Here is a 14,796-nt window from a genome sequence, read left to right as displayed (position 1 = left end):
CCCAGGTTTGCTGTGCCCGTGTGACCCTCTGGGCCCACAACCCGTGGTGGTCCCCACTGACTGTGGCGTTTTCCTCTTGAAGGGAGCTTGTTTTTGATGAACCTGCTGACGGCCATCATCTACAATCAGTTCCGGGGCTACCTGATGGTGAGGCACGTTGCTGTCCCTGAAGTCCACTCAGGCGTGGCCTGGGCTGAGCAGCCTGGTGTGGGAGGGCGGTGGCCAGGTGGCCAGGTGGCCAGGTGCCCGGTGGGGGTTCACAGTGGTCCCCGCACTGCCCTCTGGCTCCCTCTTGTGGATGAGCAGGAACTGTGTCCCATCCTGCTCCTTCCCCCACTCCACCATCAGGTGCTGTCCCCACGGCCACCCAGAGGTTCCCTCCCCTGCCCCCCCTTCTCTAGAGGGAAGCTGCAAGAAGCTCCCAGGGCAATGACCCCAAACCCACTGTGTGGGGATCCGGGGACCCCAAGTACACTAAGAAGGCACATACACCTCAGTGAATGACATAGCATGTGGCTGTTGGGCTCCTCCCCCGGACTCTGTGACTGTTCGTCTGATGCCGAGGGTGTAAGGGGCTGCTCTCAGAGGCTCCTGGGGACGAGGGGTGTGCGGCCCCGGAGAGAACTGAGCCGGGCCCCTTAGAGCCATCCTCCTTGCAGAAATCGCTCCAGGCCTCACTGTTCCGGAAGCGGCTGGGGACCCGGGCTGCCTATGAGGTCCTCTCCAGCACTGCAGAGGGAGACGGCCAGGCTCAGGGGTGAGTGCCGAGGCCCTGGAGCCCCCCTCCCTGAGGAAGTGGGGGCTGCTGCTGCTCTTCATGCGGGTGCTTCCCAAGCAGCGCTCTGTGCCGAGTGCCCAGTCGGACTGGGCTAGGCCCCTGGAGTCTCAAAGACGTCCCGCCCCCATGCTCCAGTGTCCCCATGCTTCCTGTATCTGAGCGAACTTGTTTGTCCTCATGACCCCTGCGATCCTGGGCTGGGAGGGGTCGAGCGCTCGGGCTGCTAATGCCCCCTGTGCCCCTCCCACACCCCTATGCTGTTATGTGGGTGTCAGGAGCAGGGGGACCTGGGCCTTTTTGGAGGCGGCATCAGCACGGAAGGCTCCAGTCCCAGCTGCTTCTGAGCCTCCGTAAGGTGGCTGATAGTGTCTTGGGGTTGCAGACGACAGGATGGCCGTGAAGTGACCGTGTTCCCGCCTCCTATCATCGCCCAGGCTGCATAGTCGATTCACCAGCGCTCTCAGGCACTGAGCTGGTGGGCTCACTCGGGCGTGGGTGTGTTTTTCCCCACAGAGTTGGGGTGAAGCCCCAGGACCTCCTGCAGGTGCTTCAGAAAGTGCAGGTGGACAGTACCTATAAACAGGCCATCATGGAGGTATCAGTCCCCGCCCTCCCCGCTTTCCCCGGCCTCCCCAGCGTGCGTTTCTGGACTCCTCCCCGGGGTCACAAGGGCCAGTGGCCCCTTTTCAGGACAGGGGTATCATTTCCGAGTAGCCAGGGCTGGCCCAGTCTGGGTGGGGTGGGGGCGGCTCACCCTCCTGCCCTGGGTGGTGCCCTCGGCCAGGCCACCCTGACTGAGCTGGCTGCCCTGCTTTGCAGAAGGTGCGATCCTACGGTGGCAGCCTGCTGTCAGCTGACGAGTTTCAGAAAATCTTCAATGAGCTTGACAAAAGGATGACGAAAGAGGTAACCGGGGCCAGGCTGGAGTCCCCTGCCCAGGGCCAGGGCTACCCAGGGCTGTGGAGTCTGGGGCGTTGATCACCGGGGCAGCTTAGTGACCAGTGCCAGGACTGGCCTGCCCAGGGATCCTGGCCCTGGGATGGTAAATGGCTCCTGGAGACTGGGGAGGTTTGGTTGACCTCACAAAATCCATAGACTGTGAGCTCTGGCCTGCCCCAGGGGAACCCTCTGAACGGTTTCTCTGTCTCCATGGCAAACTCTTGTGTTCTTCCTGTGTGACCTTTCCGGGAGACCCCTGAGTTGGTGTAAAGCCTTGTCTTTTGTCCTTGACACTGATTTGTAAAGTTACCAGATGGGCCTTGGCACCCACCTCAGCACTGTGTCTGAGGACCCCACTTCCTACATTTTACACTGTGGGTTTCTGGGGGGTGGGCAGAGGTCCTGGGAGACAGGAAGTCTGTGGGGCAGGGGAGGGGGCTGCTTGCTCTTGAGAAGGGGGACGGGGGCAAAGGGGTAGAGTCAGGCATCTGCTGGCCGGATTCCTAACAGCTCTGTCACTGTTGTGCTAGTTAGCTCAGCTGCTATGACAAATGACACGACTTCAACAACAGGATTTATTGTCCCGAGTCCTGGAGACTGGAGTCCGAGAGCCGGGTGTCGGCAGGGCTGGTGCTGAGGCCTCTCTCCTCGGCGTGTGGACGGCCGTCTCCTCCCCGTGTCCCCACACGGTTGTCCCTCTATGTGTGTCTGTGTCCTGATCTCCTCATAAGGACACTGGTCATATTGGATTCGGGCCCATCCTAGTGACCTCCTTTAAACCTATTACTTCTTTAAAGACTCTATTTCTAAATACAGTCCCAATCTGAGGTGCTGGGCGTTAGGACTCCAACATATGAATTTTGGGGGGACACAATTCAGCCCATGATGACAGTCAACTTTTAGTATTCCTTGTCTGCCCCCATGGCCTTGGGCTCCTGTCAGATGTGGTTTCCTTAGGATGGGTTTTCCAGGTCACCTGAGCCAGGCCCTGCTCGACCTGTAGTGCGTGAGGGCGCCGCGTCCTAGGCCCGTCCTCATTTAGGGCGTCCCTTCCCAGCAGCGTCCTTCAGTGGGGTACTGGAGGTGGACACTGTATGTTAACGCACATCCAGTGTTTTCCTCCTGTGACCTGTGGATGTTCCATCTTCCCACGGTGCCCTGGGTCTAGAGTCCAGAATGTGGACTGAGGTGGGAATTTGGGTCCTTAGAGGTTTGGGGAGCAGTGATGTCCTTGGATTCATGACACACTCTTCCCCCAAAATGCTGATTGCGGGGGGGGGCAGTCAGATGCTTGGGTGTGTGGCTGGGACGGAGCTCCACTGATGTCTTCCCCCGGATGACCTGGTCCCACCCCCCACACCGCTGATGGTCCCCCCCAGTGCCATCTACTGAGAAAGCGTAGCCTTGCTCCCACAGGCGAGAGGTGCTGAAAGGGCTGCATGGAGAACATGGTGCCCAGAGCCTGCAGGTCAAGAACTAGCACAGCCAGTTGGGGTTCCCTCCAGAAGAGCCACCGTGTTCAACCTGGAGTCTCAGTGTTTTCCTGCCAGACTTGCCCCCGTACAATTATGTGCCTGAAGAATCGCTTTTTTTTTTTTTTTTTGAGGTATCATAACTTTCCCTCTGCAGATTCCTCTTTTTCACTCAGCAAGGTCTTCTCGATCTTTCTATGTTCATGTGGAACTTTTCGGGAGGATGAAATGCTCTTTATCTGCCTGCCTGATACGGTAGCCACCCACCGGTCACATTTGGCTGTTGAACCCTTGAAATGTGACTCTTGTGACAGGGAACTGAGTGTTTAATTTGACTGGATGTAAATAGCCCTGTGCCATCAGTGGCCCCTGTGTGGGCAGCGCAGGCGTGGGCACCTGTCACGCCATCATGCTGCGTCGGCGTCCACTCCTGAGGCACCTTTGGGTGGTTCTCCTGTTTGTCATCATGCTCAGTGCTGCAGGGGCTGTCCTGTGCCTCTTGGGAGTGTTTTCATGTTAGCATTTATTGCCAAATTAGCCTCCGTCTCTTTCCACTTCTGTCTGTCCAGTGTTCTTGTGTTCTGTGCTAACTGTTCGTAGTTATCAGCAGACAGTTTATATTCTGTCGTGTGACACTTGTCACATCATACAGAGCACTTTGCGTCCACTTACGATGTCTGTCATATTCCAGCCTGGTTTCCTTACGGTATCAGTGGTGCTGGGTTACGTCTACCTCTGTCCTGGGGTTGTAGAGACGACTGTGATGGACGTCTTGGTGTATAAAACCACTTCTGTGTTTGCAATGATTTCCTCAGGCTGGGTAGACTGGGATAGAGGAGAGAAGGGAGGGAAACATCGAATCCTGGAATCGGGGGGTACGGGCGTTGTTGGGCTCGCCGTGGCCACGGCCGCCCACGTTCCTGAGCGTGCGTTCCCTCCGCAGCACCCGCCGCGGCCCCAGTACCAGTCTCCGTTTCTGCAGAGTGCGCAGCTCCTCTTCGGCCACGTCTACTTTGACTACCTGGGGAACTTGATCGTCCTTGCGAACCTCGTGTCCATCTGTGTGAGTGTGGGTGTGCCCTGGTGCTGACGTGGGAGGCGCCTCGTTTCCCACCCCGTCGCTCTCACCTGCCCTGCCTCGGGACTGCCCCATTGCGGCTCGGCTCGCCGCATCTCCCCAGCACTGGGCCGGGCTGGTGAGCCCCCTGCCGCTCTGGCTTTGCAGGTGTTCCTGGTGATAGATGCAGACGTGCTGCCCCGTAACCGTGACGACTTCGTCCTGGGGGTGAGCGCCAAGGCCACTCAGCTGTCAGGCCTTTGCTGGGGTGACAGGGAGTCAGAAAGAACGAGGGTGTAGCCTGGGGTTCCGGGTCTGGTGGGAGGCAGGGCCGTTCAAGTGCTGAGAGACTCGTTCTGTCATGGGGTCCCCAGAGGAGGGGGGCCAGGCCGTGGGAGAGGCTGGAAAAAGCTGGTGCAGGCAGAGGGAGGGTCGCGGAGAGAGAGGCGCGAGGGGACAGGGAGGCGCGGTCTCCTTTGGGCTGAGCCGAATGGCCGAATGGCCCCATGGGCCCTGCGGCTGGCGGGTGGGGTTGGGGAGGCCAGCTGCGCTGGGACCGAAGGCAGGGTCCCTGTTTGCCCCTTTCAGATCCTCAACTGTGTCTTCGTCCTGTACTACCTGGTGGAGATGCTGCTCAAGGTGTTCGCCCTGGGCCTGTCGGGGTACCTGTCCTACCCCAGCAACATGTTCGACGGACTCGTCACCATCGTCCTGCTGGTAAAGTCTGAGGTGGCTGAGGTGCCAGCCTCTCTGTGGGCAGTACCCTCTACACCCAGCTTTGCGCCATCTCCGGCTGCCCTTGAGGACCTGAGGGTCACAGGGATTTGGGCTCCTGCCTCCAGTGACAAAGGGGCTGGCTTTCCCACACTGAGCTGCTTGGCGGGTGGCCGATGGGCGCTACAGAGCCTGGGTTTCCGCTGCATGTGAGTGAGTGGGTGGGATCAGGCTGCCTCTCGACCCCTGAAGGACCCGGATGGAAGTCTCACCGGCCACCCCAGCCCTGGGCACAGCCTGTAACGCCACTAAAGACAGTGGGACCTTGGTGTGGGTGTAGGGAGGGCAGGGGCATCTCGGGCACCTGGATGTCCCTGGAAATGTCCCCTTCTTTCCTCAGAGATGGTGGGTGGGAGTGAGGGGTCATGCCCGATGTGTGTGTCACAGCAGCGATAGCAGTGCGACATTTCTTCCTATTTAATGAGAACTGTGGGCCCCTCGGGACAGGAGCGAAAGTCGTCTGAGAAGGGCCTTTCAGTCTGTCTGAGCAACTGGCTTCTGTTCCCGGGGCTTCGCCAGCCTTTCCCTTGTCCCGCCCTTCATGGGTGCAGGCTCCCCAATTGCTGAGACCAGAGTGTCTTTCTCAGCTTCAGGAAGTCCTGACGTTTGGAACCAACCCATGGGGACTGGACCGAGCTCTGATTTCTTCCCGAACCCCCTTTTGGGGAGAATGTGTGTTAGACTGAGCTTTTATAACTCATGAAAAAGCCCCCCAGATTAGTGTTGCTGTAGCATGCCTTCTTTTCTTTTGTAATTAAAGGTTTTGGAGCTCTCAACTCTGGCTGTGTACCGATTCCCACACCCAGGCTGGTATGTGACTGAAGAACTGAGGGAGGTTACAGCAACCAGCGCCCAGGGCTAGCGCCCCGGGGAAGGGTGCCCCACCGTCCGCGGCCGGGCTGCGGGGAGTTGAGGGCAAAACACTCGATTGTTAGGAAAGTGGGCTGATGGGGAGCGCTGCACCACCCCTGCTCCTTAGGGCTGTGGGAGCAGACCCTTCTCGCTCTCAGGACTCCTCTAACACTCCTAACTCGCCTTCAGAAGGTCGTGTTCCCAGAGTTGTGGCAGGAGGCTGTCAAGGAGCCCCGCTAGGTGCCGTGGGCCCAGCCCCAACCCCAGGTGTACTGCGGGCAGTAGGTAGCTCAGGGCTGGGTGACTGCTGAGCACTGGAGTTGGGCTGGGGCCCGCCTCCAGCAGGACACTGTAGGACTTTGGGTCGTCATTTCCTACTTCTGGGCGTCAGTTTACTACCTCCCTGTATGGCAAGGGTGGGGCCTGGGGCTCGCTGCTCTCACGCTGCTGTTTGAGCCCTAGCACCTCCAGTTCTGGCCACACAGAGGAACTGACTTCTGGGCAGGGGTCCCAGGGTGCCTCGTGGTGTAGCTTGTGGCAGCCATTGGGTTGTGCTGCCCAGAACACAGGACTCAGGCCCTTGGCAGCCCTGGTGGAGGGAACCTCTGCTGGGCTGCGTCCGTCTTAGCTGAACAGCTGGAAATTGCTTCAGATGGGGAGTGGGCCTGAAAGACTCTTGCGTCAGCTCCACGGGAGCTGGCTGCGGAAGGTTTGTCTTGGGGAAGACAGCAGGGCTGGGCCGTTCTGGGGTACCCGGCTGGAGCCCAGCGTGCACATGCCTTGGGAGCGGTGATACTGCACTGCCTGGCTTCTGCGGGGCCGGCTCACCTCGTGTCTATAGTGCTCTTGTCCGAGGACCACGAGGGAGACATTCTGGGTGAGGATGGGTTTACATTTAAATAGAAATGAGAGCATGGGAAGGCCGTGCTCTCATTTCTATTTAAATGTAAACCTATCCTCACCCAGGTTCAGAGGGCAAGAGATGGGATGGGACAGGATCAAGTGTTGGAAGATGGGGTTAGAGGAAGAGGTCGGGATAGGATATGTGGTTAGGGGTCAGGGGTTGGTGGACAGTGGAGAGGGTTAGGTCAGGAGACAGGGACAGGATGGGGTCAGGAGATGGGGGTCAGGGAACAGGATATGTGAATCGGGGTTGTGGGGCAAGGGACGGGGTCAGGGACAAGTCTCTCCCAGTTCTGCTGGGACCTGAGCTGGGGCGTCCAGTGCCTGGAACCTCGTGGTGTCCTGTGTAAGGCGGAGGGTCAGCTAACCCTGCACCACCGTGAGGGGCTGTGCCGCTGCGTGATTTACACTGAGGGAGTGCTTCTGGCTGATGTCCGCTGCAGGGCGAGTTCCCATTGCGCCCCAAGCTCTCTCTGCATCTGTCTTTCTCTCTGTTGACCACGTACGTCCTTGTCTCCTTGTCGGAGTCCTGGGCCTCTCTCAATCTGTCTCCCATGTGTCTCCAGGAAGCCGGAGATGCAGGGCCTGCTGTCACTGTGGGACATGCTCCGTCTGGTGAACATGCTCATCGTCTTCCGTTTCCTGCGCATTGTGCCCAGCATGAAGGTCTGACCTTACCCCTCGTCCTCCCCTGTCCTGCCCTCCCCTCCTCTCCCCTCCCCTCCCCTCCCCTCCCGCCATCCGTTCCCATTGCTCATTGTTCTAGGGAGGGTGAGCCCCCCGGGAGGGATCAAGACCCTCTGGGTGCGCCCCCAGCCCTGCAATGCAGCTGGGTGACTCTGGGGAGATGGGGTGCAGTTAGAAGTGTGAGAGCAGTCCAGCCCGGCTTAGGCTAATGGATGAGGATGGCCAGGCCCCCACGCTGGGACTGGTATGAGACCCTTGGCCACTTGTGGGCGTGGGAGGGAGCTTCAAGCTCCTTGGGGCCCATGGCATTTGTGAGTGGCAGGGTGGAACCCTTGCATGTTTCCGAGTGTCCTGAGGTTTCTGAAAAGCCTTAGGCATGGGCTTCTGGTGGCTACCAGTAACCAGGGGAGAGGTAGGATCGTCTGGGGCGCTCACTACCAGGACCCCCAGTGCAGAAGTGAGGCTGGGCACTCACTTCTAGGACCCCCAGTGCAGGAACAGGGTTCAGGATAGGCTGGGCACTCATTTCCAGGACCCCCAGTGCAGGAGTGGGGTTCAGGATAGGCTGGGCTCTCACTTCTAGGACCCGCAGTGCAGGAGTGGGGTTTAGGATAGGCTGGGCTCTCACTTCTAGGACCTGCAGTGCAGGAGTGGGGTTTAGGATAGGCTGGGCGCTCACTTCTAGGACCCGCAGTGCAGGAGTGGGGTTTAGGATAGGCTGGGCGCTCACTTCTAGGACCCGCAGTGCAGGAGTGGGGTTTAGGATAGGCTGGGCGCTCACTTCCAGGGCCCCCAGTGCAGGAACAGGGTTCAGGATAGGCTGGGCGCTCACTTCCAGGACCCCCCGTGCAGTAACAGGGTTCAGGATAGGCTGGACACTCATTTCCAGGACCCCCAGTGCAGGAGTGGGGTTTAGGATAGGCTGGGCTCTCACTTCTAGGACCCGCAGTGCAGGAGTGGGGTTCAGGATAGGCTGGGCGCTCACTTCCAGGGCCCCCAGTGCAGGAACGGGGTGGCTCATGACCATGATGAGCCTTGGTTTCTCTCAATGTCCCCTTCGGGAGTGACACCACCCTTGAGGGGAGGACAGGTAGTCTTCAGCGAGTTGAGGCCCAGTCCCGCCCGGCTTGGAGGTGGAGTTCACTGCTCCTGTCTATTTTCCTAAGAACTTTTCAGGAGAAAAGGACGTCGAGGACATCAGGCCTCTGAGTGTCCAGGTCCTTCCCCTGTGCACACCTGTTCTTCCTACCTAGCTGTCCTCTGTCCCATCGTGGTCACGTGTTACCCAGCGGTGTTACCATCTGAAGGCAGGGGGTCCTGAGTGCAGAAGCCGTTGTGTACGCCACCCACATGCAGTGTGATCATGCACATGTGTACAGCCGTACGTGCATGTGAACACACTCATGAACACATGCACGTACTCACACACCCATATGATTGTACACATACCACCATGCGTAATTCCATGCACAGACACACCCAACATATACATATACATGTAACTAAGTCCTCAGCACAATGCGTGTAATTACACACGCACACAGTATACACGTATACACAGCTACGTGCACCTACACAAATTGCATACACATACAGTCCACACGCATGCACGTGTGCACATACGCATATATGTGCAGACATATGCACACGCACACATCCACAACGCTTTCCACCTGCTGGCACCCAGCGTTACGATGTTCTCACACCCCAGGGGGGTAAATAGGCTGATTGGAAAGGCTTACTTGGGGCCGGTTTGCATGCAGGGCAGCAGCCCTGTAGCTAGGGCTCCCGGCTGCATCTCGGAGGCCCCCTTCCTCAGCCTCCATCACTAGGGGCTGACCTGGAGGCCTCCAGCCCAGAGAGGACCGAGCCCAGCCTCAGCGGGTCGGCGGACAGTGGGGTCTGTCGTGTGTCGGGGCGTCACCACCGGGATTTGGAACCCAGACCCACATAGGCTGGGGGCGGAGGTGCCTGGATGTGTGGGGGTGAATGAGCACGTCCGTACAGTGTGAGTGTGTAGGGGTGGCTGTGTGAGTGTGTACAGGTGTGTGTAGCTGCGTACAAGTGTGCGTATGTGTGGGGGTGTAGGGGTGGCTGCGGGGTGTGTGCACAGCTGTGTGGGTGGGCGGTAATCCACCTGCCTTTCCAGGGGGAGGGTGGTCAGTGCCACCTCAGTGGCACCAGGAGAAATAAGGCTCTGCTTTGTCCCTGTCCTTAGCTAATGGCTGTGGTCGCCAGCACCATCCTGGACCTGATCAAAAACATGCGGGCTTTCGGCGGGATCCTGGTGGTGAGTCTGCCCCCCTGCGCGGGGGGGGGGGGGGGCGATGAGGGCACTCCGGCCGGCTGTTGGGTTGTGTGAGCCGGGTTCCGTGGGACGCTGACCGAGGAGCGCTCTGTCTGGCGTGGTCCCTCTGTGAGGGCAGCATAGGGCTGGCAGGAAGCCAGAGTGGACCTCAGGGCTGGTCTGGCTGGAAATGCAGCCTGACCGCGTTCCCCTTCACGCCAGAGCCTTTCGGTCACTTTCGAATACCCCCTGCTTTCTGGGTCATGGGTCTGATGAAAAAAAGTGTATGAGGTACCGGGGACCCCCAAAGTCCACACCTCCCACTTGAGGTTTTGGTCGGCTCTCCTTTCCGGCGGGGGGTGGTTTCAGGAACTCACAGGACTTCCCCTGAGGGAAGGGTGTTGGCTCCGCCCCATGGTCCAGCCCAGGCAGGGGGCCCTGACAGGTGGGGGGCCCTGGTGCTGCTCTAGTCACACGGCCCACTGGACAGGAGAGACAGTGACAAAGGGACGATGAGCTGCAGAGAGCCCTGCTGTGTGGTTGCTGCTGCTCCTGGCCTTTTTGGCCTTTATTTTGAACACCATGTGGGATGAGCCAGCTGGGAGTGGCGCTGCAAGCACTCAGGGCTTGTCACAGGGTGCTAGAAATAGAATCTTGCACGGGGCACTGCCCTCTCCCCCCACATCTAGTCGTACAGCATTGGAAACAGGCCCGGAGGGGGCTGGGTTAGCCCAGGCTGTGCAGTGACCGGCATGTTAGGGTCAGGCCACTGGTTAGAGGCTGCCTGGCGGCGCTCCTTGGGCGCCCCCGGTGGACGTGGGGCTCACAGCGGGACTTCCTCCTGGAGCGGCCAGGCTAGCTCCCACCCCTCCCTGGGACCACCTCCTGGGACCATCTTCAGTGGCCCTGTTGTCAGCGGAGTCCTCACCCCTGTCTCTGTCACACTTGTCCTGGAGGAGGGACAGACAGCTCGTCTTCCTTGGCCTTCCCCCTTGGACCCCCGTTTATCTTTGGGGCTCCCTTGGTGGTAACCCGTCCCTTTTCCCCTCGGCCCACCATCCTGTGCCTCTGGTACAGGGTGGTGTCCAGTGGGGGTGTGTGCCTGGGAGCAGAATCCCAGCACTCCTCGTGGCAGGCTGGCAGCACCCATGTTTGGGGGCTGTGGTGGGGGCTGGGAACCTTCAGGCCAGCCTGGCTGTGTGGCCCACCGGTGGGTGGTGCTGACCAGCGGCCCTGCCCCCCCTAGGTGGTGTACTATGTCTTTGCCATCATAGGCATTAACCTGTTCCGTGGCGTCATTGTGGTGCCTCCTGGAAACGGCAGGTGAGGTGGGGCCTACAGGTGCTAAGGGAGCACGTGGGGTGGGGGGTGGGCCGGGACGAGGGAGCCTCTGGTTCCTTCCTTTTCTCCCTTTGCTTCCTCCTCCACTCCCCTGCCTTCCCATCCGCTGTCTTAGACGCCGCAGACTAGAGTCTGCACTGAGTGTTTCCTGTGGCTCAGTGTAGCACCCCCTTTTGGGCCTCGAGACAAGGTCCTGCCCTGGCAGAGGGGGGTGTGCCACGTAGAGCTGAAAGCAGCTCTGGAGCTCTGGGACGGCTTCTCCCGCTGGCCACTCTGTGTTCAATTTCTCATGTGCCCTCAGCTCTCCCCCCCTGCTGCCCTCACGGAACCTCTGGAGGTTGGGGGCATTTCTTTTCCCCCCCATTTCTCAGGGGCCCAGAGAGGGTTCCATGCTGCACTGGGGCATGTCTGGCGTGCGTGTCCCAGCCCCCACCCTGACCCCCTTGTGTCCCGCAGCCTGGCCCCTGACAATGGCTCGGTGGCCTGTGGGAGTTACGAGCAGCTGGAGTACTGGGCCAACAACTTCGACGACTTCGCGGTGAGCCCCACTTCCCCTGCTCCCTGCGAGCCTCCCCTCCCTGCGAGCCCCCCTCCCCGCTCCCTGCAAGCCCCCCCTCCCAGCTGTCCACACCCTGGACCTCATGTCTGCTGCCCACAGGCCGCCCTGGTCACGCTGTGGAATGTGATGGTGGTGAACAACTGGCAGGTGTTCCTGGACGCCTATCGGCGCTACTCGGGCCCGTGAGTGATGCTGTCCTGGGGGCTCCCCTCCCCTTTCATCATAATGCAAGGCACATGTCCTGCGCCCCTGCCTGTGACTGGGTTACAGCTGGGCAACCCTGGGGGTGTGTGTGGGAGGACCATATGGCTCTGGGGAACCCCACGATAGCAGGGCTCCTCAGCTCCTGGGATGGGGGAGCCCTGAGGGGGCAGACCTGAGCGCAGGAGTTCATCCTGGATCCTGGAAAGCTCAGACCAGCCCAGGGGACGGCCCTGGGTTCCAATCCTGCCTCCACCTCTTGCTGGCCCTGCTTCCTTGGGCAACTCATTGACTTTCTAGATTTGGTCATCTCTAAAACGGGAATAATAACATCACAGAATTACCGGGCAGGATTCAGTGGGAGCTGTCAGACTCGCGGGGCTGTTGGCGTCCCTTGAATGATCTCGCTTTGCTCACGGAGGGCCATGGGCGGGCCTTCTTGTCTTCCACAGGTGGTCGAAGATCTATTTTGTGTTGTGGTGGCTGGTATCATCTGTCATCTGGGTCAACCTGTTTCTGGCTCTGATTCTGGAGGTATCAGAGACCCCTGCCGGGGCTATTCCGTGGGGTTTTCTAACCTGCTGATGGTGGGCATGAAGCTGCTGGCCGGCCTGCCTGGAACTCGGATGGGAGAGTCCTTGGGTGGCCCTGAGTGCAGGCTGTGTCCTTCCCTTGGGGCTCAGTGCAGCTCACCTGTTGCTGGGACGTTCTTGGCACGCCCCTGACATTGACCTGTCGGAGGAGGGCCGTCAGAGACAGGCTGGGGCATGTGGCTGGCAGCCTTGCTGGCCGTGGCCCCGGGCATCCGGGATGAGCCTTCCGGCTCCCTGAAGTGGACGCCAGGCTGACACTGGGGCTGTGGGGGCTGAGGCTGCTTCCATACAGGACCCACACTCACTGGCCTCCCTCCACCCCCTCGCTCACCAGAATTTCCTTCACAAGTGGGACCGCCGCAGTCACCTGCAGTCCGTCTCTGGGGACCTGGAGACTACCTATGAGATGAGTACTGTGGAACTCTTGTTCAGGTGTGTGGATGGGAAGGGGCTTCTGCTTGGCTCCGGGGCCAGGAGGGAGGCAGAGAGAGGCAGGGAGGTGGGGGGCAGTGTCTTTTGTGATGGTGACACGCCCACATGTCCCAGGCACCTTGCCTGCCTCCTGCAGAGCTCCGAGCTGGGGTTGGGGTCTGGGGTCAGGGTCCTGTGTTTTCTTTGCTCGTGCCACCCGGGCTATGGATTCTCATGTGTTCTCCACTTGGGCACGTTGAAGGAAGCACCCTTCATCTCCCCTTAGTCTCCGGGCGACCCTGTTGGTGGATGTGGAAACTTCCTCTCTGTTCCTGAATGGTGCTGGTCATCCCAGGGACAGCCCAGCTCCGGGCGGCCCCATCTCCCTCCCAGCGTTGGCTGTGCTCTCGCAGGCAATATCCATCCAGCGCCGGCAGTCAGCGTGGAGGGGCGTTCCCCCCAGGCTTTTGAGAGCGCCATGTAAACACCCTGAAGATGGATCTGAGTCCCGCGTCCGAGGCCCTGCCACATTCCCTGTGCATGTCTAATGGCTCCCCCACAGGGAGCTCGTACAAGAGGGCCCCACGTGCTCTGCTCGCTTGCTCTTCCGGAAGGGCCCGGGGTCCTTCTCTCCAGACAGCCCTGTGCACCTTCTCCCCACTTTGCAGGGACATCCTGGAGGAACCAGCAGAGGAAGAGCTGGTGGAGAAGCTGAAACGTCACCCACACGTGCAGCTGTGCAGGTGACCCCCAGGGGCGCCTTCCTGGCTGGGGCGCGGATGGTGTTGCAGCCTGGGCACTGATGCCGGTCGCGGCCCGGAGGCAGAGACTTTCCCTGGGACAGAAACATCCCGCCCACCTGACGCTGGGGCATCTCTGAACGAGGCCCCTGGGCGCTGGCCTGGGACCCCCTGCAGCTTCTCTGCAGTGTTGGGACGGTCACCAGCACTCGTGGTGGCATTCACGCCACGCTCCTCTGTGAGCTTTTACTTTTCTAAGGACGGAGAGGGTGACTCCCGAGGGACCTTCAGACAGTCTGAAAAGCAAGAAGCAGTGGCTCCCCCATGTGCCCTGCGATGTCCCCGGTGCCTTGGCTGCTGGCAGCCGTCAGGGACCAGAGGCCCCCCTGAGGCCCACACAGGCGATCGGCGGCTCTCCCGGCTCTAAGTTCAGGATCCTGGTGGTTTTATATGAAGTGCATCTTGGGTGTTTTACTATTGTATGGCTCGGATGAATGTGTTGGGTGTGTTTCTTTATGGGTCAGAATGCAATATCAGTAAGTCTTGCTAAGAATGAGATTCTCATCTTTACTTTGAACAGCTCTAGTCTGCTTCTTGGGAGCAGGGCTGCCAGGTAAGGCTGTTTAGGTTGTGTACTGCACAAGGGGTACCTGGCTGCAGGGTGTATTCTGGCATAGAGCTGTCTACCCGAGGCCAGGGGCACCTTTTTCTAATTTGCATGAAGGCATGTATGAGCCAGTGGTGGCCCTCCCCAGGACGTGGGGCAAAGCGGTCTGGGGTCGGGAGGAGGGGAAAGTGAGCAGGGCGTGGCAGGCCACACTGCCACTTGATACAGATGACAGATGGTTTTCTCATGTCAAGTGCCAACTCGAGTGACTAGCGACAGCTCCTGGAGGTCTCTGTTGAGGAAGGTTGGGACCCTCATGGAGAAGAACGCTGGGATCGATTAGTGATGTCTGCCGTGGGCACGGGTGCTGACCCTGACCTGGGAAGGGAGCTCCTCAGTCTTCTCTGTCTGGGAAATGGGATTAGAGGAAAGTTTTAAAAAGTAACTTCTAAAATGTCATGAGAGCGCAGTGCTCGGGGTTTGTAAGCCCTGGTGATGCTTCATGTGTCCATGCACATTGCAGTTCCTGGTCCTGGAGTTTATCTGAAATCCCGGGCATTCACCTGGAATCAATCAGGTTTGGGGGAACTTTGGG

General features: G+C 59.5%; 1 protein-coding gene across 5 annotated transcripts in view; it reads left to right on the top strand.

Annotated features, from left to right (window-relative positions):
* The window catches only part of TPCN2 (two pore segment channel 2), a 28,663-nt gene extending 14,494 nt beyond the window's left edge, over positions 1 to 14,169 (top strand). For 2 of the 5 annotated variants that reach the window (XM_081062835.1, XM_081062836.1), the window contains exons 10-25: positions 83 to 147; positions 660 to 757; positions 1,292 to 1,373; positions 1,598 to 1,684; positions 4,133 to 4,252; positions 4,415 to 4,474; positions 4,835 to 4,963; positions 5,781 to 5,830; positions 7,342 to 7,441; positions 9,681 to 9,752; positions 10,996 to 11,072; positions 11,547 to 11,628; positions 11,749 to 11,831; positions 12,303 to 12,384; positions 12,778 to 12,875; positions 13,523 to 14,169. In XM_081062835.1, coding sequence (XP_080918961.1) covers positions 83 to 147; positions 660 to 757; positions 1,292 to 1,373; positions 1,598 to 1,684; positions 4,133 to 4,252; positions 4,415 to 4,474; positions 4,835 to 4,963; positions 5,781 to 5,830; positions 7,342 to 7,441; positions 9,681 to 9,752; positions 10,996 to 11,072; positions 11,547 to 11,628; positions 11,749 to 11,831; positions 12,303 to 12,384; positions 12,778 to 12,875; positions 13,523 to 13,601 — 1,364 coding nt within the window. In that variant the 3' untranslated portion in view covers positions 13,602 to 14,169. Of the gene's footprint in view, positions 1 to 82; positions 148 to 659; positions 758 to 1,291; positions 1,374 to 1,597; positions 1,685 to 4,132; positions 4,253 to 4,414; positions 4,475 to 4,834; positions 4,964 to 5,780; positions 5,831 to 7,341; positions 7,793 to 9,680; positions 9,753 to 10,995; positions 11,073 to 11,546; positions 11,629 to 11,748; positions 11,832 to 12,302; positions 12,385 to 12,777; positions 12,876 to 13,522 lie in introns of those variants that run through there. The other 3 variants (XM_081062838.1, XM_081062839.1, XM_081062837.1) reach the window with 2 other exon arrangements.
* The last annotated feature ends 627 nt before the right edge of the window (positions 14,170 to 14,796 follow it).

Source organism: Rhinolophus hipposideros (assembly GCF_964194185.1).
Source record: "Rhinolophus hipposideros genome assembly, chromosome: 10".
Taxonomy (NCBI): domain Eukaryota; kingdom Metazoa; phylum Chordata; class Mammalia; order Chiroptera; family Rhinolophidae; genus Rhinolophus; species Rhinolophus hipposideros.
The sequence above is the reverse complement of the archived record's forward strand: the minus strand, read 5'-3'. Positions and strand labels throughout refer to the sequence as shown.